This window comes from Anarhichas minor, unplaced genomic scaffold (genome assembly GCF_050575085.1).
Source record: "Anarhichas minor isolate MPS153535 unplaced genomic scaffold, ASM5057508v1 ptg000049l, whole genome shotgun sequence".
Taxonomy (NCBI): domain Eukaryota; kingdom Metazoa; phylum Chordata; class Actinopteri; order Perciformes; family Anarhichadidae; genus Anarhichas; species Anarhichas minor.
The window spans coordinates 1,711,922-1,734,002 of record NW_027466495.1 but is presented as its reverse complement, the minus strand read 5'-3'; the positions used below and the strand labels follow the sequence as shown (position 1 = coordinate 1,734,002).

The 22,081-nt window shown below is 42.9% G+C and overlaps 1 protein-coding gene across 1 annotated transcript in view; it reads left to right on the top strand.

Moving 5' to 3' along the window:
- Positions 1–22,081, top strand: part of LOC142971769 (adhesion G protein-coupled receptor L3) — a 111,669-nt gene that overhangs the window by 42,712 nt on the left and 46,876 nt on the right. The window contains exons 5-8 of the mRNA XM_076112428.1: positions 9,125–9,469; positions 12,583–12,686; positions 15,075–15,260; positions 17,100–17,138. Of these exons, the coding sequence (XP_075968543.1) occupies positions 9,125–9,469; positions 12,583–12,686; positions 15,075–15,260; positions 17,100–17,138 (674 nt within the window). The remainder of the gene's footprint in view (positions 1–9,124; positions 9,470–12,582; positions 12,687–15,074; positions 15,261–17,099; positions 17,139–22,081) is intronic.

Sequence of the window (22,081 nt, the reverse complement as noted above, 5' to 3'; positions counted from 1 at the left end):
GTACCGGGGACTTCTAAGCATCATATTGTGTTTAATTGTTTGTGAATTTGAACTCTTTCAGCAAATCATAATTTAGTACTCCCCCCCCAATACTTTGGTAGGAAAAAAGTTGTTTCTTAATCACACAAAAAAAAAAAAGAAACTTATTTTTCCCACTTTTAGAATACTCCCAAAACATAATCCTGTGCTTATCTGTGCAGTTGCTGAAGTCTAGTCAACAGACAGAGCAATATTTCTTTCAAGTACGGATGATCTGTGCCCAAGAGTGCTTCCATGACAACTCCATTGATAATTAAATTCACTGAATTGGTGATAAAGACTGTGCTGCACAGACTGCTATTAGCAGGCAGATATAAAAGCTCTCCCACCATTAATTAATCCACTTCACATGATCACATTCAATGCAGAGTGTGCAAGGACAACTGGGAAATTGCTCTATGATCTTTTTTTTTTTTTTTTTTTAAACAAAAGAAATATACAGCATATACAATAGTTGAAGAGCCAGCAGACAAAGAAAAAGTATCTCCCTATTAGTAAATGGAAATTTTGCAAACTCATTTGCGAAGGCTGTAGTGGGCTCGAGTTTGCCGATCTTCTGAAAGTAATTGTCCCCCCAACTACCCATGACCCAGTTCTGCAGATCCGCCATTTAGAGTGTTCTCCCTCTTTCATCGCGGTGTGGTTCCGCTCCATCGCCCCCCTCCGCCGAGGAAAGTTAGCGGATTGTTAGCGAGACGCGCAGAGGCTTGCAAACACACCTCTGATTGGAAAGGTTGCTGTGAAAATCATCGTCGAGATAGCGAGTGTTATATTTGATACTGACCAGGCAGTCACCTTTTGAATTGTTCCATCAAAACCAGTACATCAGCTGAACAGCTTCTTACTGAAAGCGTGTCGGTGCTCAGCAAACCATCCATCCATTCTCTTGATTTCCACACACATGTGAAAACGTCACAAACACATGTGCACATGCATAGGACTTCATAGAATCCAGATAATAAGAAAACAATGGACCTTCCCTCAGCATAAGGAGAAAAAGGCGACCAATAACAAAAGAAAACCCTGCAGTACTGTTTCCTTTAACTTTCCTGGAGACATTACTGCTGGACCCTGGCCTCACCTTTACCAGAATAACCTCTGAGCTGTCTGCCACAGCGAGCACGAAGGCGCGCTGGCTGCACTCAGGACTCGACAGGACTGCAAAGGCGAGCGACATGAGAAAATGACCCTCCGTCTCACACACCTGCTGCTGCACTAGTACAAGCCTTGCTGCTCATGCTACATCAAAACTATTTATACAGACTCCTTACATACTTTACAACGATGTATTTACTGTTTATGTGGAGCAATCCTGATTTTCAATGATTTCTATCGTTTTCTGTCTCTGAGATGTTCCCTTCAGCTCACATTCCAGTGAGACGACGTCTCAGTGACTCTTCAGTTGGTGTCATAGATACAGCCATCGTCTGGCATTCCTGTCATTCTTTGCCACATGTTGCCATCTGGCCAAGGCACGGTGCCAGCGCCGCTAGGCCTGGAGAAAGCCGGCAGACGTGGTGTCCCGGCCTCCATGCTGAAGCAGCTGATGTTTTGGAAGCTCAAGCCCGTCTTTGGCTCTGTTCGGAAGTGCCTGACACATGCTAAATTGATTAAGACTGTCTAAGCAGTAAATGCTGGCAGAGTCTGGTGGAGATAATCTTGAGTGGGACTCGGTGTGCTCTTAAAGGCACAAACTGTTGTCCCTTCTGGCTCCATTCCCTATGCACTGGCCTCCCAGTACCTGTCATGCTAATTTTTGGTTGATACATTTTGTTACTGTATGGATCCAAGTGAAACCCTGCAGTTGCCTTACGTCATCGTCGGACCTTTTCTTTCTCGATGACAAAGCTTGGAGAAATATCTCGCTTCGTGAACGGCCTTTTGCGTGCTGCATGAATCCCCTTTTTGATGTGGAGGCTTAGAAATGTAGGCTACATGCTTATTTGCGGGCTACGCACTGAACACATGCCTGGTGCACCTCCCGCAGAGGGCAATTATCTTCGAGGGGAAAGTGGAAGGTTTCGGATTATAGTCTGGAATGATTTTTCTAACACATGTACACACATACAAACACATGCACGATCGTCTTGCAAACCCTTTAATGCTGCAACACAATGGGGCCCTGTTAGTAAGGCAGCTTTAGATTTTTTTTTTGCATGGCAACAGGGGGCACTTCGTTGGTGCTTAAGAGCCTCTTGTAATGTTTCAAAGCCATATTCCCACATGTAAGAATACATTCTACTATATTGTAAAATATAAACATTGTTGCCATATTAACGCTATTGTGTTTTGCTCATTTTAGCTTACTTGTGTAATATTTCTGGATATGGATTTTGAATGAGACCTTTGAGGTGGCGAGCTCATGTTTCAAGTGGTCCACAGCATGTCCGTTCGTTCTGTGCGAGACCCCATTATACATCACATGGGTTTGTCTGGTGTCCCTCCTCCTGGCTGGCCATCCATCATGGGCCTTGGCAGCTCTACCTTCATCCGGAAATCACACACAGATCACCTGTGTGGTTTGAGGGGTGGCAGGCAATCCCTCAATTAAGGCCAGCAACCTATCCATCTCTCCTGACATGTACATAAATGGGGGGGGGGGGAACACACTTATGCAGAAAAAAAAAAAGCGTTTGTGTGGTTTGAACATTTTGGGTGAATGGGGATTATAAGACACAGGTGCATTTTTACTGACTTCTGTACATAAGCAAAACGTGCTTTTTCGCCCCTTTTTGTGTGTGGAGTAAAAACAAAAGGATGCCATGTGTGTTTTCACACAGTTTCTCCTTGATTTGTTTGTTTAAAACGCACGTGTGTCCCCTCAGCTATCCCCACATCGCCGATCAGCTGGAGTGTGTGGAATCTTCTCCTCCACGCTACTCTTTCTCCACTCTACTCCTGAATGTGTGTGTGTGTATGGGAACCCGTTTACACATTTACCACATTACATTTAACAAGCTCGGTGACACACAAGCTCAAAAGTGATTTATTTTGGCCAATCAGCCAAGACAAATCTGATTGGAGGCCTCCGTAGGATCTTCACCTCTTTCATAACCAGTGTCAGAGTTCCTTCGACACAGCTTTGCCCGATCCATTTGGCCCATACTACTGTTGGTTGAGAGTCTTTGGAAAAGCTTTACTTTCCGTTTTGGCAATTGGATGAGACTTTGAAGGAGTGCTCCTTTCCCTCTTAGTGAGTCTGAAATCCCCTCTGCTCATGTGCTCATACTACTCTTCCCTCCTCTTGCTTTCCCTGGTTTGATGATGTGGCGCCTTGTCAGTAGCCTGTGAGACTCAAGTTTTGGCTCTAAGAATAAAAACAAAATCCAACATTCATCATTTAGCTTTTAAATGGATGCTAAATATGGGTTTCGGTGGACTGTGTTATTTTAATATAAACCATTACAGTGTTACACGATATATATATTAATAGTAAATGTGTAGATGCATGACATATTAGCATAATGTGTTTTTATGCTGAGATTTTTCACACTATTTTAGAATATATAGAATGAATAAATAAGTACAACTTAATTAGCTAAATCTAATTTTGCAAATGCAGATGAGCTTCTATGCATGCACATTAGGGATAAAAAAAACGGCACTTGTGTTTTTGTGCCGTTACATGTATTTACTGCACATCTGTTTTGTGAATCCACCCCACAGTACCTCAATCTATTGCATATGCTAGCAGGCTTTGCTCACTTCTCCTCTTGTCATTTCACTTAAACACTGCGAGTGTCTCTCCGGGCCTACGTCCGTGTGTGCATATATATCAGCCCTGGGCATACCCTTTCTCCCAGGGCTGTGTGACCTCCACAGATGCCCTCTCAAGTCCCCCGGGAAGAGAGCTTCGGAATGAGAAATGAATTGCCAAACAATGCATAGCTCCCATCCATTACGGTTCTCATCATGTCAGATGATATCGGAGCATTACCGGATGTCTGGCTGCATAATTTACCGCACACTCCCGCGCCACCACCATGCTATCACCCCCTCCCCCCACACACACATCCCAGTTGCACTCTCTGATGGATTTGTGGTCCTGCCACAAAAGACTCCATTAAATGACAGGACTTTTGTCACGTCATTGCCGTTCATTCTCCTCGGCACACGATCTCATGAAGCGCTGATTTTGCGAGACGGCTTAAATAGATGATGTTCTGTATGTTTGACATCAAAAATAAAATGTTATACAAATGAATGCTCAATTAGCTGACGGCTGAGAATTAACAAAACCACATTGGTTTACATATTAAAGCCTCGGATATGTTTTTGTCTCCAGTTCTCTCTGCTTTCATCCTGTAAGATTTGGGTCACATTGGGACACACCTTTTTAACGTTCGTCTCGAATTTGTAACTATATTTATTGGTCAACTATTATTATAAGATAACCCACTTTTTCTATTTGCTACCTATTGCTAAAAAGAAGAACTAACTAATGTGGAAGCAGCACTCTCACATCAAACAGCCAAATGACACAAGTATATGGCTCCACTAATAGCCACACTCTAGTACGGTTCACTCTAAAAATACATGTCCCAGCACCCAGAAATCCCATTTAGCATGCTTTAAACAGGCTAGTAGGAAGCTAATGGGTGACATCCCACTAAGACTGTCCAATAGTTTCTCTATTTTCTGAAGTAAGTAACCATGCATAAAGGTTTGAATACTAAAATTAGGAGGTAATTGGGTTCAGCACAAGGTTGGAGGAGTGACTTTACTGTCTGATGCTGGTTTCATTTTTACCCCCCGAAAGCCCTTTTGCACCTCTTTTGATCTCGACTCTGCAGAAGTTTCCCAGAGCCCACGAGCCCCGCTGTCTGTGCGGAAATGGCAAGTCATATAAACCAGATTCATTTCACAGTAGCATGGCAGTTTTTTTTTTTGTTTTTTTATTCCAGGAGCAAAGTAGAGCGTGCTTATCTAATTGTGAAAGCCACGAGCCCTGGGATACACAGAGAGAGAGGCTAATTAGTTAGAAATGAATGCTTTGAAATGAAGCACAAAGCTCGGTGTGCGGTGGAAACGGACTCCATGCGTTTAGTGAGGGGGGATTTTGTGCATTAAAAGAGGGTGCGTAAATGATGAGTGGAGTCGGTGGTTCAATGAGAGGGAGCTGCAGCGCCCACAGAAGTTTGCTCCTGTCTTGTGTGAATGAAAAGGTCACCTGATCAGGTGTAGGAACATTTTTAAGCCCCCGAGCTTAAGAATCATGAATATCTGATAGCTGGATGTTGGCACTCGTCATTTTTAATCATCTCTAATGCCTTTCAAAATGCATTGAATCCGGAATATACAGAGGTTAAATTACCTTTTGAGGTTTTAGACCATTTTATTAAACTATATTCTTAAAACCTGTATCATGAAATACCTAAACACATCCATGGCCATATTCTTTATTTAAAATACTGCAAAGAGGTAGTACTTGTAAAGGGGACATTGAAATGAGAAATTCATTCATTCAAGAGCATGAGAAGTATTCACCAATCAGTCATATTTCCATGTCTTCTTTGTGGTCAACAGTTTCGTAGACATTCAAATCGGCCTATGAGGTCACCCATGAGTCCCACTGAGAATGCCAACGTTTTTTTTTAACCTCGTTGGTGCTCTTGAGCTTTTTTTTTCCTCCCTTCATCCCTTTGGAGAGAATGGGGAAGCTGGCAAAGCAAAACAAAATGTCCTTGTGTTGTCTCCAAGGTGATAGTGCTTGCAGACTGTGGCTGCTGTCTGCTGCTGGCTTTTCCTTTTTTTTTGTGCTCATCTCATGGAAAAGATACACAAGTTTGCTCAAGGACACTTTCTTCTTTTCCACTCCCATCTCTCTGCCTCTTGTGGGATTGTCTTTGGCGGGCGTATTTAACATGCTGCGTGTTAAAAAATAATTCAACAGTGGGCTCAACGGGATCATCTGGCAGTATAGAATTACATTCCAGACATGGCTCCTAGTGACTTTGAATTAACCTCATGCTGTGGTGGCGATTTCCTCAAGCCATACTGTCCGTACTGTCATGTTACCCAGAGTAAAAAAAGAACGTGATAGAACTTTTATTATGATTATTTGAAAAAGTGGGGACAAGTGGAGGACAATGATAGCTGGATATTTGTCTTGGTTAGAAGAGAGTGCATCCTGCCTCTTCAAATGAAGTTCATAAGCGATAAAACACACTGTTGCTAACGTTAGCGAAATGGCAAACCTAGAAAGATGGATATTGCTGTGTTCCTCACATTAACGAGTCAGTTTGCTGACAACATGACGACATGATTTTAGCATTTCACAGATAAACTTTTCAAGCATGCTCTCAACATGGCGACGGCTGTCGTGCTAACAACAGCAGCAGTGCTAACAGAGCTAACGGGTGTCTTCGGCGATGCCGCGGTTAGCCAGCCAGCGGGTCACACAGACTGGCACAGCTGATCCCGGATTACAACACACAGAGCGGGAGAGCAACTTCTCTGCTCAGGACGCCATTAGTCCACTATATGTTTACATCGCAAATAGTTGTGTGCTGCTATACTAATGCTTTGAATTCCGCATTCAGCACATTTAATGCATCGCCTGTCCCTGTGCTGTTCACTGACTTGCATCAGTTTGCATTTTGGGCAGCTCAAGCAACAAACTCCCTCAGCAGAAAATGTGTCACATTCAGAATCGCTCCTGTATCAGCCGTCCTGACCAGTACAATATTTCCCTTATCTTAATAGGCCTGTCTGCACACCCTTTTTAGCCACTAGCTTATCTGAGTCTGGGCAAGGTGACCTGTTCTGACCTCAATATGAGCAGTGAATTTCCATGATCAGATTTCCATGAGGTACTCTTCCGGGCTTTTTTACTATATGCACTTTAAGCACCACCGGCCGGATTTCAATTAAACTTAAATGAATGCCATTCCCTTTTACCAAGAGCTGGTGAAACACATTTGAGGTTATCATCACTTCTCAAACACACATGCATATATAAATTCACTCACTCATAAATAATCCAATAAATAGACTGGCGTCCTTGGAGATATATCACCCTCCTGTTTTCATGATCATTGCCGCCAAAGGATCCCCTGGGCTGTCGTGGTGCAGATTGATGATGATGTCTAATAGTGGTTATAGAATGTAAATGGTGATGTCTCTGTGGCTGGTCGAAATGTTAAATACCTTTTTGAGTATTCATGTGTATTCATTTTAAAGCCCTGTTTGATGGCTGGTAGTGTCAATTTATGTTGGTTGACGTGTGGCTGCCAGTGTGCGAGCTTGCGACTGTGCTTTTCCGCTAGCTTATTCAAGCATCTGCATCCATATTCACCCGTGTGATAACATCTTTTTAACAAGTTCTTGTGTATTTACATTTTCTTCTGTATACTATGACTATGACAGATATTTTGAAGTTGTATAACCTACATTATCAGGCAGTTGGGAGTAAAAAAAACGCTCTGCGGGCCTTGATGTTCACATTGCAATTAAATGAGCTTCCTGTTATAGTCCCACTTTACTGATGGAGTGCCTCCACAGGAGTGCCCAAGATACCTGCGGATCTTGAAAACACAAAAAAAAAACTCTTTAGTTAGCAAGAGAAAACAAACACTCAATCAGCCTGGAACTTTTTGCGGTGGTGGAAACCTATTTAATCAACCTTGGCTATCGTTGAGTTCTGTTCAGCGATGACTCCATCGACTGCTGAGAGTGGCCGTGTTCGTGTCGTTGCAGCCTACAGGCGTCTCGGCAATTCGCAAGCAGTGGCACTGATTTAGTCTTATTTCACTGCTTTCAAATTCACCACGCAGGGGGAATCGTCCAGTTGCAAATTGAATCTCGCTGAACTGGATTTCAGAAGTGATGTCCGTTATCTGAACTTGTCCATTACACCTGCCAGCCTCAAATCAACCCTCATTAAGTTTTGTTTTGCTCCCCTTTCATGCAAAGATTAGGACATTTGTCACTTCTGTCATTTTGATTCTATCGCTGCATTAAGCAGGGGGGACGAAGACGACTATCCCAAATTGCATTTTTGCGAAGGCCCAGACTGTATGTGTGTGTGTGTGTGTGCGTGTGTGTGAGTTTGTGAGAAATGCTCTCTCATAGGAATTTATTGAAAGGCTCTCCGGCAAATTCCAAACTACACTCAGTAATAAGATCATGACATATGAAAATACCAGTATTGCATATTGAAGAATCTTTGTGCAAAAATACTGCAACTGTGTAATGAGCAACACAGAGCAACGCTCCTGAATTATATTCCACAGGACACAGTTTCATAGGAATAAACTGGCTACTTCCCACTTTCCAAAGATATGTTATGAAGTATGACCTCTCGGGGTTTTCTCTGACCCTCTGTGGCTTAACCAAGTCCACACATTCATAAAAAGCCTGTGGCTAAATAAATATGGGGCCCCTAATCAGTGACCCAGGGGAAAAAGGGACAGAAAATGCTGAGTAGATGGGATGATTGATGACGCGGAGTAGAGGAGGTGTATATGAATTTTAGTGGGAAGAGAAGGATTACCTAGTCAGTGCATCTTGGTGTGTGTGTGTGTGTGTGTTTGTGTGTGTGTGTGTTATGATGTTATGATAGCCCTCGTCCCCAACAGCTCAGGTAAACAGTGTCATTAGCAAGCACCTCCTGGAGTGTAACCACAGGGAGGACTCGCATCCAGGAAAGAGGTATTTCAGTTTGTCCCGTCTGACCCAGAAATAGCATTTAGCTACAACACCCAGCTATTGACTCACAGAGATATGCCCTCGTCAACAGCAACTTTTATACTTCACAGCTGTGTACGTTTGGTGTGTGTCTTTTGGCTTAGCCAGCGGGGGTCCAAAACTAGATGCCATGCATGCCCATGTAAGTCACACCTGCCAGTTCCAATTGATCCTCTTTGAACTATCTCCTCTTAAACAGACAAGTGGAAAGGAGGGAAGAAAAGAACCCCCCTGCGTACGCTCTGCCTTTTTTTCCCCACTAAAGTACATTTCCCTCAGACATTAATGAAGGGTGACTGAAAAGAGAAAGACATTTATTCTCAATCTTCTTTTTCCAACTCTGCATTTTTCCGAAAAATCTATCCGTTCACATTGCTGCTTCTTTCTCCTTTACCAGAAACGTCCTCGTCTGTATTGGTGTACATGGACACGACGACCATAACAACGAGGACCACCACTCGACCAACCACCGTCACCATGATGACCACAACAGCCAGGACTACAACTACCAAGATGCCTGCCACAACGGGCCAGTGGCCACGGACCACATCCACAGCGGTGGCCCCTGTCCAGACGCCGGTGGAGGGTTTGCTCCCAGGAGACGGCAACAGGGCGCCGCCTTCCTCCAAGCTTCCCAACATCAGGGTGGAGTTCTGCAATCCCCTGGTGATGATGGACATCTCCTGGCCCAAGACCAAGCTGGGCGTGGTGGCCAAGATGCCCTGTCCACCAGGAACCACAGGTAATGCAGATTTGCGTCGCGTCAAAATCGATAAAGGGAGTCTTCATAGTCTTATTTTGTTGTCCAGGTTCTCTGGAAGATAAAATGAGGCCCTTCCATTCATCCATTATTTCTTTGGGTCCAAATTGTGACGGCAGCAGGCCCTGAAATTCTTCTCCCGAGCCATACCCTCGACCTCTAATTGGGGGGATTCGGGCCACATGGAACGTATACCTCTCCAGTGAGCTTTGATAGTGGATATTTCACCTTGAGATATACCGTATCAGGTTAACCTCTTTGCCTTACGAGGGGAAACTCATTTTAGCAACTTATATCCAGTATCTTTTTCTTTCACTCCCTAAAGCTCATTACAAGTCGTGAGAGTTGGAATGTACATCCACTAGTACATTGAGAGCTAATCAGTTCTTTGTTCATTGTCATTGAACCTGTCACTGTTGACGTTGTATGAAAAGTTTCCTTTGAACTTGACAGTGGACTTTTTTACGACATTTTTGTTTATAGACATAAGACATCACACGATATTCCAAATAGTCACATTTTGTTAACCTGATTCATCTTCCAAAACTTCAAACATTCCTCTCTTTAACTGTTTAACTCTGCTAATGAAATATATGTGTATATAGATATATGTTTCTTTATTCCTTCACTCTGTGAGGATGTCAATACTCTCGTTTGGAGACAGTCTACTGTTGGCTCCTCCCCTTGATGTTTATGTTTACACTTCCCCTGCAGCTCTCGATCGTCTTGCTTCCTGTCCTCTCGCCTCACTCTCTATTCCTGACTCACTGATGCAAGGCTAAACTATCTTTAGCCATGCATCAATGTGGAAACTCGTACACCACACACCCATATTTATTTCCCGTATCTCAGGATACAATTGGTGTAATTAATTAATGGCTAAACACGTTTGTGTTTATCAAGCATCTGACCATTTGTTTCCCGATATGTTGTTCCAGCTCTGTCTTTGTATCAATACTAAGAGAATGAAGTCAAGTATGCATTAGGATACAAATCAATGTTGGGTGCTTTAGATATGAAAGCTTTACCTCAGGAAGTACGAATACCCGTGTGAGTGCTGATCAAGCACTTACATTGAACGCATCGACTTTTTAAAGGAGAGGATCCGATGTTATATGGTTGAAGGTCTTGCTGCATTCTCAAAATACGAGATGAATCAAGTGCGAGCTCTTTGGATCAACGGAACATATGTATTAGTGGTTCTTTATGTACATCCTGTGTAGTGTATTGTAGGGGTAGAGCAGGGAGCTGCATGTCTGGTGGAATCACATCGTCTAGAGTGTGGCCGCGATGAGCTCAGGCTGCCACAGTCGGAAACGCCGTCCCTCTGGCTGGTGGGAGACAAAGTTTCCAACACTGCTGAGCATGCTGGGTAAAGCTCACTTTTCTTTGCTGTTCATGTGAGCTTTTGCACCTAAATCGCGCGTGTACTCTAGCATTGCTAGGGGATGCAACTATGTCACGGTAGGTCTAATCCTCAGGAAACACGGAAGCGAAGAATCGAGTGTGAAGCAATCGGCACGTTTTGAGCAAGCGCTGCACTAGCTATTAAAACCAAAATAAGAGGTAATGCAAATCAGACATGCTAAATTGCGAAATATGCCTTTGTTCAGGAATTTTCTGAAACTTTTCTGTAACGATTATTTTATAGAGCAAGTCACCCTAGATCGGGATGTGATATCACAGCCTCGAATCTGGCTCGAAGCCTGAAAAAATCGTTCATTTCATCAGTCAGCGCACAGACTCAGACACACACACACACACACACACACACAGGCTTCATTAATGGGCGACACCAGCACCCGTCGAGACCTCACTAACAGCCGTCATATGACAAGATAAGAGGAACACATACCCCACCTCCTCTCGGCACATTCTTCAAAGCCATTGCTCTACAGACGACACTGCCAAGCAGAACACGACTCTGTGAGCTTCCTCTGCCAGTCTTTGAAAGTTCCTCGAGCTCCCCTTCCATCATTCTGTTTCCCCCCTACACCCGTCTGACTCCCTCTCTCACTCCTTCCCTCTTTTCGTGCTCCTTCTCCTGCCTCTCAATATAGGAGGGAAGGCAGAGTCCCTTATCGTATAAAACCATCAAACATAAGGCTGTCCAAGGTGGACTCGGGAAGGAAATTATATGTCAATCAAAGTTTATATCCGCTAATGCCGGTCGTGTCACCCGCCAACACACCGTCTCTCTCTCGAAGCACAAGCAAGGGCAATTAAATGTCGGCATGTAGCCTTGCTGATGTCAGCTCTGAAAATATAGATGCAAGTTATTTAAAGGTACGTGGAAGAGCAAGTCAAAGACGGACTTTGTTTTTTTCCAAAACATTGCATCCATTTTTGCACAAAAAACTCTTGATTAAGTGTATTTGATTTATTAGTTATGAGAAGGTTGAAGGTAGGATTAGAGAGTGCCTTAACAGATGATGGTCACACTGTTTGATTTTAATCAATACCTGGAGGTGTTATTGTTCCAGATGGAACATTGTAAGACTGACACTCCTAAACTACACTTCTGTCAGCAGAGACAGTTCTCTCAGACCAACTTAATTGACCTTTCGTGATGAATTCAGCTATCGCAGACTTATAATTGGCACCTAATTTGGTGTATTTTTCTCATGCAGGAATTGAACTTGCCACATGCAGACACTGTCTGACTTTCAATGATGAAGTACACACACTGTCTGGGCGAGCTTGGCCGTCCTCAAGTGAAGCAACTTCATTTCAGTCACAATAAGATAAAAAGCATCCAATTACATTTCGCTACAGCCATTAATTTAATCGCCTAAGGATTGTGCTTCTTTGGGTAAATCGCAGTTGTATATCGACAAGTTTTGCAAGTAGGAAAAGTGCTTGACATACGGAAGAGTTGGGCATTAGATGACAAGACTGAATGCATAGTGTAGTCCATCACTCTTTGATGCAATAACCGAGGAAAAAATGTGTCTTTTAGAAAACACGCACACACATGTTACAAAACACGTGTCACTGTAGCTGCTCGCTCTTTACTGACATGGTTTTGTCCCTTGAGCTGAACAATTTGATGTCACTGTTCTCACCAGGCCACTGTCTTTCTTCTCTCTCTCCAGGTGTGGCCTCATACCTGTGCGTGGGTCCAGAGGGGTACTGGGACCCCCAGGGACCTGATTTCAGCAACTGCACCTCCCCTTGGGTCAACCTCATCAGCCAGAAGGTACCAGGCTGATTGAGAACCAGTACCACAGCTCCATAGTGTAGTGAACAGCTGATCCAGACCACTTTCTGTCTTACGACACAGCAGCAATTTGCATTCTATGTTTCTCAAGCACAAGCGATTTGTATCTCCTCCTCTACGGGGCAAGTTATTATTCAAAGCCTCACATACAGCTTCCTATGTTTGAATCTGCAATAGAATCGGATCTAAAGAGGAGGAGGAGGTTACTGCAAGTGAGGATCAGGGTTCCAGGTTATGAATTGCAGGCAATGTTCTCCCTTTAAACTCATAGGGCCCTGAGGCGTGCATGTTATAACACTTATGATCTACTCAACAGCACAAATCTCGGCCCATTAAACAAACTGTAGTTTGCCGATTTAGATGGAGAATGGCTGCTGGGGAACAAAATAGAAAGGGGAGAGAAATTACCAGGTGCATTTCTGTACAGCGCTGCACCGTTTGAGCGCCGCAATAAAGCTCCACTTCAGGCTAGAATTGAACTAGAGCGATGTCTTCCTGAGCTTGCTATATGGCCTCTTGCTATGTTGCTGCATGGATTGAACAGCAACAGTGTGATTCGAATGTCGAATATTCATCTTTTAAAAGCGAGTCAACACTTCAGCAGTGTGAAGACGGGACGGCTTTAACGAAGATCAACATGTCAGAGATGTGGAATACCCATCTGGCACTTTGTTATTTTATATCTGGTGCCATTGTCTTGAATGTGGCACTGCTCATTACCAGATGGTACTGTAGACCAAATGAGAAAAGGAAACTGTAGAGACTAAAAAGAGAATGAATTGACATAAGATAAACTGAAAGAGAGAGAGAGAAACGAAACACGGCTATCTACCCGGCATCCCCAGCTCCTCTCATTAAGAGACGAGAGCAGAGAGGGAAATGAGGAAAACGTCTTCCAGAGACCAGATCCCCTGCATGCACCTCTCTGTGAACACCAATTGAAGCAGCATAATTGGCTTGACTAATAAAAACACAGGCGATGACAGCAGGTGATGCCAGAGTAACTCGGTATAGTTGGTGTAACTGTAGTTTTTAGGCTCATCTTACCACACCTAGTCTATTAGTAAAACGCTGAAGGTACCGGTCCTTTTGAAAGACAACATCAGACCAAAAGGGTGTTCTGCATGAAAGTCGACTGCACAAATTAGGTTACTTATTGTTCACAATTGAGACCAACTCTTACGTAATGTTTGTGTTATGGTTGTCGGCATGTAAAAAGGTTTTGGTCCAGTGAATCAATCAGTCTGATTTGGTGACTTTCAAATCACTTTTATGTCTATTTTATACTCATCAAAGTATTTTTATTTCATATGAATTGAAAACAAAACATGGCAATGCACTGCAAAATAATTAGTTGTTATGTTTCTGAGTTGTTAAGACCCATTTATTTACTGTCTGGCAAGTAGAGACAAATTAAAAGTGGGAAAGGGTGACATCAAGGGGCCCTGCTGCACATTATGAGGTAGGGAGAGCTGGGCTGATACTGCATGTACACACACTAATTTGAAAACCAGGATAAATAACTCGGCAAAGTATAAAGTTTGTGAGCAAACCTTTCAGGGTTTGTGGTGAAGCCTCATTAGCCAATAAGCAGATGCCTCCATAGGTCACAAGTTAGCTATAGGGAAGTTTCTCCTTTGAAAGGAAATAGCACGGGGCACTCTCCCTTCTATTGTAAGCAAAACTACATGATACATGCGACTAATGGATGCGTTTGTCAAACAAAAAAGTGCATCTCTGGTAACGTTGGCTGGGGTTGCTGGAGTGTAAACATCCCCAAGAGTCAGTGGAACAGTAATGTGAGAGAAAGGATTCTGGTAACATTGGTAGAGTCTGAGCGTGTGAGAGAAACAAAATGAGAAAAAATAGGATGTGAAAGGTCTCCAAAACATTATGAGGCGAAGTTTGTTTTTGGGTCTCACAACGACAAAAAAGCAAATGCTCACAAATCATCATTGATATGGTTCTGTTTTCAACAAATCCCATGACACAAAAATCACGTAAGCTTTCGAACAAAGAAATTATTTCTGGGAAGGATCTGGGGAAATTGCCTCAATAGTAGCAAAATTGCCTCTGGATACAATATTGGCCCCAGTGTGTACACTCAGCTGAGGACCGTCTTGCAACATTAATTGTGTGCACTATAGCAGCCGTTGGGGGGGGAAATGTACAGGCTGAACGGCATTCATTTTAAGGGGTCACACACTCGTATAGTGCAGTTTGTCATGTTTTCCCCTGTATAGGTTGTAACAATGATACAGTAAAAACTATATAGATATGAGGCTTGTTTGTTCAGCTGTACAGGAATAAATGTTAACCAGTTCAGGTATTCAAATGTTTCTCTCGGTTTGTCCCTTTTTGTCACAGCTAAAAGCTGGAGAGACAGCTGCGGTCATTGCCAGGGAGTTGGCGGAGCAAACGAAGCGCAATCTTCAGGCAGGAGACATCACCTTCACAGTGAAGGCCATGGTTCAGCTGGTGGATCTCCTCGACGTGCAGCTGAGGAACCTCACGCCAGGTGGCAAAGACAGTGCAGCACGAAGCCTGAACAAGGTAGTGTGACAGAAGAAATATCCAAACTGCCCGTTATTCACTTCTCCTTTGCCTACTAACTTTAACAGGCTGGACAAACAATGGCCTGCAGGAATGGTGATCTATTCCCCTGCTTGTTCACCCTGTTGCAATTTAACTCAAACGTGCCAATCTTTAAGTCAGCCTTTTCAATCTGACTCCTAAACCTTTTTAAATGTGGAGGCCTACCTACCACAAAACCTCAATCCAGTCTAAACTGAACAGTAGGTATTCTTTTAATGATCTGCCTCGATCTAATGCATTTACTCCCCAATTCGCAGCGGAGCACAGTTAGGGCCACTCAGGCAAAGCGATCTAAAATAATACTTTCTGTCTGCTGAGCAGCCAACAGAAAAGCAAACATTAGTGAGATTCAAAATGTCAGTCGTTAATTTGCTGGGGCGGCTTCACTTGTAGAGAAACACGAACACCTGTTCGCCGATAGTTTTTTTCCGGGACGTTTTTTTATTTCATTGCCGCAGCAGACACAGATGTCCCCATTGAGATTTTAGTGCCAGTTTTCTCCAATGGAGAGGGGGGGGGGGGGGGGAGGCAGTAAAGATGGCCAAAAGGCCTCAGAAGGGATTGTGATGAGCAAATCCACATTGAGAGGCAACTAGAGTTTATAATACCTCTTGAAAAACGGGTTTCTCATAAAAAACGGAACACTCACGATAGAGGCTACTGCTGTGGTTGCGATTGCATTTGAAGTCGTTAGCTTCTCTTGCAAAGATGCGTGAAGGGCAAGAACAAAAACCACAGTTGGGTTGATGGATATGAAAAAAGAAACCTTTCAAATCCATGATAAGGTCATGGGATTACTTGTGATTTATAATTCTCTGTCCACCATATACTGTATACTCCATCCTTGCATCCTTGGTGCATCGATGGAGAACAATCAGTCGATCTCTTCCCCTTCTGTTCGGCATCTTTGCTAGTGACATCCTTTGCTAGTGAGAGCTCACAGAACTCTTCCTCTCTGCTCTGGCAGTGGCTGATGTTTACCTCCCGAGTTCAATCATTTTGACACAATCTGCAAAGAGCTAAGCGAATTAAAGATTTTTTCTTTTTGATAGCGAAGCGCAATGCTTTCTGCCAAGCAGACAATGAAAGGATTGAGTTGGCAAACGGTGGGATCAGTTTCGTTTTCATGATCAAAGGGTTGCTGGCTAACGGTACGGACGGGAGCGTTTCCAGAAGAGTGGGCTGTGATGTAGAGCAAGAGGCTCCTTTAAGGGGAGATGTACTCTTTGGAGCTAATCTGCATGGGATTTAGCATGGAAACTGTTAAGCCACATAGTAGCACTGTTGGCTACCTTGCTTGTATCAGAACTCAATTAAAATCATCCACTCTCCACGGAGTGCTGATGACAGCCTTTCTTTGAGCCTGAGCTTCCTGTCATTTTTCAGGTATACTAAATTGTTGTCAGCGCTAACTCTCCTTCAACCGTGGCAGAGGTTCAAAAGATAAATAGCTCTCCTGAGTTCTCGTAGAATTTCTAAAGTGAAAAATATAAATGATCAAAAAAAACCTGGAAAATCAGATTTAAAAGTGTCGGAGGCGTGCTCCCAAATGTCTAGTATGTCTCATTTCAGTGCTAATTAACACGCAAGTGTTTTTCTTCGGCGGTGTATAATTCATGTACTTTATATAATACTTTGCACACAATTTATGGAAGTGATTGTTGCAAAAGTAAAATGCTTTTTTTTCTCTCTCACTAACTCTCAAAGCTGTACTTCAAACAGAGGAAATGTATTCAAGTGGGGTTTGTTTGAATCGATGACCTTTTGCTAACTATTTGCATTTCCTTTGGGTTGCAGCTGCAGAAAAGAGAGCGCTCTTGCCGCTTTTATGTTCAGGTATTTGGACCAAACTTTTCCCCGTACCCACTTTCCATTCCATCATTGTGGAAACTGTACCGTCGTGTTTACCATATCATTGAAGTTTGACCTTTTTAAGGAACTATATATATATATATATATATATATATATATATATATATATATATATATATATATATATATATATATATATATATATATATATATATATATATATATATATATATATTTACATGCTATTAAATTAAAGGATCTAATTTCACAGTGCATTATTTCCAAGTCAACATCAGTGTCTCAATCCAACATATAAGAGTCATCTCATATGTCATCGTTGTACCTTGCATGCATACAGTATGTCGTGATATTCTCCCACCTCCCCTTATATGTTTGGCCTCAGCATGAGGCTGAGAATTTCTATATTTTCAAATGCCATAAATCCATTGTGGCTTTCTCCAGGGTTTCACCCTTAAACCATCCCGTCTGCTTTCCAGTGAAGTAACCCGCATAAGAGGATAGCATCAGTCAAAAATCAGGCTCACTGAGATGTAACGCGCTCCTACATTTCTCAGCACATGCTTAAGAGCCAAAAGAAGTGACCTCATTATACCAGCAACTCAACTTCTAACTACTAAGTCAGCCAAAGTCATGGCATGTTATGAGTCCCCCTGATGCATAATACATGCGTGTCCTAATTTAGGGGGGGTGTCTATTGCTTCCGTCAGCTATTTCTCTGGCTACTGAGTTATTTTGTTATCCCTGGGGTGACACACTAGCCGCCATCAGTATGAGGAGTCTACCTTGACAAGAGAAATATGGAATAAGTTGACATCCATGCCTGCCATACAGATGGCTCCAATAAACCTTCACATCATAGGCAGATGTTGTGTTGTATGTATGCTCTGCAGCGCTCATGTTAAAGCAACCTGTATTTGCCTCGATTCCTCTGAGGCATGTCAGAAGGCACTTTGCTGTGGATAGTCATGTGATTGTGCAAATGACATCCAACTGGAATGCTTTCATATTGGCTGAGTGTGCTCACATGTGCAGATGGGTTTGTGAGCGTGAGATGCTCAGAGGATAAGGCTGGTGGTATCCTATTTTTGTCTTTGTTTTTGCCAACGAATGCCAATAGTCTGGGTAGCCAAATTCTGAAATATAACGTTCTTCCCTGTCATGGACTCCCACTGTCGACCAAATTCTCAGGGCTTGGTGCAAAATGGCAATGTCAATATGCTGATGTTTAACAGGTATAATGTTTACTATGTTATCCATCTTAGTTTTGCGTGTTAGCATGCTAACATTTGCTAATTGACACGAAACCAACTCAACGTATATTAGCGCTAGATGTTATTACCACTCATCCAGAGGGGAGACATTTCCCTAAGAAATGAAAATGTCAACCTCATAGTTATTGGGTTTCATCCCGTGAATATCTGCTCAGAATTACATGGCAATCCAATTTTTTTTAAAGATGTTTCAGCCTGCTACTAGCATGGCTAAAGAACATGAACACATTAAAAAATGACAGACAAATGTAAATTGATTTACACACATCTGGATGCTTTTTTTTACGGCTGCATCTGGGTTGATGTTTCCATAGTGTAGTATATGCTGAGGATGTAGTGCACATTACCATACACGACTGTACACACTATACCCGGCTGTGCACCTCCTCCTCTCATCCGTTCCCTCGCTGGATTGACAAACAGTGTGGAGCTTTCACTTGACGAACCGGAATAATGGAGCAACATCTGTGGCCTTAGGTAAACACAGGCATTGACTGCACACGCTGCCAGCCTTTGAGGGACTTTCATTGATTAGGGAAATTGGGCAATGTTTTCTCCAACAGGGCCCTGGTGGTTGTTATAAATGGGATTAGCAGAGGAATACAAAGCAAATGAGAGGCGCACCTGCCTTTGCTGTCCCTCTGCTCAGAGACGGTGCTGGAAAGAGACTTCGACAGCACTTGGGGAGGGAGGCAGATTGTGTGAGTGCAGGTGTTGTTGTGGTGAAGGAGGACATAGTCCAAAATAAAGTGCTGGGCTTAAGGTCTAAATGGGATGATGAGATGACGAGTGAATCTCGCCTTGACTTAGGGCTTTTATCTTGTCGAAGTGGTAAACAAGATGAAAAAACAAGATGACACTTGACTTGAAAAGGTACTGAGGTCTTCATCTTGTTTGTATCGTCAGGGAGTTTCAATAGGAACAGCTTCATTTGCTGTTTCAATTACATATTCACAAACGGTTCAACCTGCAGCAATCTCCCTGCCTCTATTGATCCCGTGCAGATGAAACGATAATTAATTATGACTTCTGAATCTTTCTTGATTGTTCATAAACCTTGATATCTGCCACATGTCATAGCTAATTTAAATCCACCCAAAGGGATTTGGCCTTGATAAAGCTACGAAGCGTACTGTATAGTTATCAACTCCCTATGTTCTGTTTTTCCCCTGGAGGAACGTTTCTCTGTTGTGCCCTTTTGATTTCGAAACAAACATGATGGAAATAGCGGCCTGCCTTCTGTGCCTTTTTGTTCTAGTAATGGCAGCTTGTTTATAGGCGGGGACATTATGGTCCAATTACTGTGATTATCTCCATCCATGTTGCAGCTAAAGTCAAACACGCTAGCTTTGAATGGCTCCTTCCTTTGCCATTTATTTAGTTTTAAAGCAGAAGATTTGTGACTTACATTTAAATCATGCATGCATATGGCCATTTCAACACATAATATAACAAATTAATATCTTGTGCCTTAGTGGGAGCCAAGTGAGTGTGAATTCTTCGGATACAGGGAGGATATTGAGTTCCGGGCCTCTCATTAAAATGACACCTTGCAAAGATGACTAGGGGGAGTGTCACAGCGCAGGATGACCTTAGAGCAGGCGAAACGAGGGGAGGCTCCTCGTTCAACAATGTAACGAGACGATAAAATTTCCCTGGTAGTCAATTTGTTAAAAGATGAAGATAACCACATCCTCATAACCAAGACCTCTTCATCTGTCCTGCAGTGCACAGCTCTGCCTGAATAGTCTGCGTGAGGCGTTTCTGCTCAAAGGTGCAGAGAGACGGATTTCTCCAGCACTCAGGATTTCATGTTTATGTTACACGTATGTAAAATGTAGCGTAAGAAAATATTTAGGTTTTTATGTAGTTCTTTTTTTAAACACACACATACAGTACAAACATGTATACATACAGACTGTAAATTCCTGAATTCCAAATAGTAATTCAAAAAGTTAAATTGACTGCCACAGACAAATATGAGAGGACACTGAATGTCTGGGTTCCAGAAACTAGAGAAATCATGCCCTTGGGTGCTGGAAGGCTTTTCAATTAACATATCTGTGTAGGAAATGTTGAGTTAGCTTTTCATTGAACGGAAGAATAAGTAAATAATTGGTGATTACAAAACTGTATTTCTGTTAACAAAATTGAACTCAGAGCAGCCAAGTGCTGAGTTTTAGAGGACTATCTTTTTATGAAGTGGACGTGGTCATCGTGACATCACCCATTGGAGGTTACGGTCTGATTATTGTACTGACGGAGTTAGCGCTCTGGAATTAACACTTTTTAAAAGTCTCTTAGAGTCTGCCGCTCTCTGCCATTTATATATATATACATAGAGGGTTGCTATTTGGGTCTTGTACAATTGTAAGATTAAACCTAAGACAGAAAACACAATGGTAATCCCTCAGTAACTCACAAATACAGACACAACCACCCACTTACATGAGTGGGAAGGTTTCATGAGATATTAAACGTGAAGGTTGCAGAGATTTTCAAAGACTGCTTTGGCTAGCAGGTCAAATGAAACAGGCAAAAGGAATAAAGAAATGATGCAACAGCTTCACCTGCGCCAAGAGACATCTAGTCAGATTGAGGACTGAGAGAACAAGATTGTTTGTGGTGTTTTTTTCCCCATCAGCTGTCAACGCCGGCGAGAGAAAACAAGTGAGAGGAACCGACTGGTCAACAGGATGGGAGGAGGGAGGAGAAACGGGTGTACACAGAAAGCCGACCAACGAGCAAGCCAGAAAAGGGAAGAGAAGGGAGATCAGCCTCAGCCAGAATCAATTTCCCAGACCCAGAGTTCATTTCATCAATCAGCACACAGATGAAAGCACACACACACCATAGGCTGGCTTGGACTCCTGCCAAGCGCACGCTAATGTCCACCTCTCCCTTCCTTCCGTCTGCATTGGTGTAAATGGCCTGTGCACTGCAGCTTTTCACGCCCAGTCATCAACGCTTGTTCCAAGTTGAACATTCCAGCAGTGAGTCCAGTTTAACGTTTAGCATGTCCTCGTGTACCAGAAACCAAAATATAGTTGTTGGTTTTTTTTCTGCTGGTTTGCGTTCTTTCGACGTAGGAATGCAATGTAGCTTAAAAAAAACCGCTTGGGAGTTTGCTGCAGTAGACTGAGCTGCTGCATTTGACAGATGGAGTGGCAGTGTGCTAATGACAGGAAAGTAGCAGCAAGCCACCGTCCCGTCTCACCTGCACAGACCGGGATGATGGTAGTGATGTGATGCTTGGCTGCACATCCCAAGCAAACCGGCAGCTGGCTGTAGCTTCATATTTACCATGCACACATGAGCATGGTATCAATCCTTTTCATCTGTGCCTCACAAGAAAATGAATAAGCCTATCTTCCAAAAGGCCACACGGTTACATTACCTGGACGGATCAAGAAGACAAATGATGTCTTTTTGTCCTGAACGATTGGCCGGATACACACCTTGTACACGCGTACATACTGCTTATAAGTTTAGAGACAAATGTATACATACAGGTTTTATTTGGTAGGAGGGCAACATGTAAATATGCAAATGTATCATGTATTTGAAACGGCTTCCCTCCCTAATTACCTCTAAAGCTCACTAACTACCACAAATACTGACTGATTGTTTGATCCACGTTAACATATTTATGCTAAGCTAACTGGCTGCTGGTCT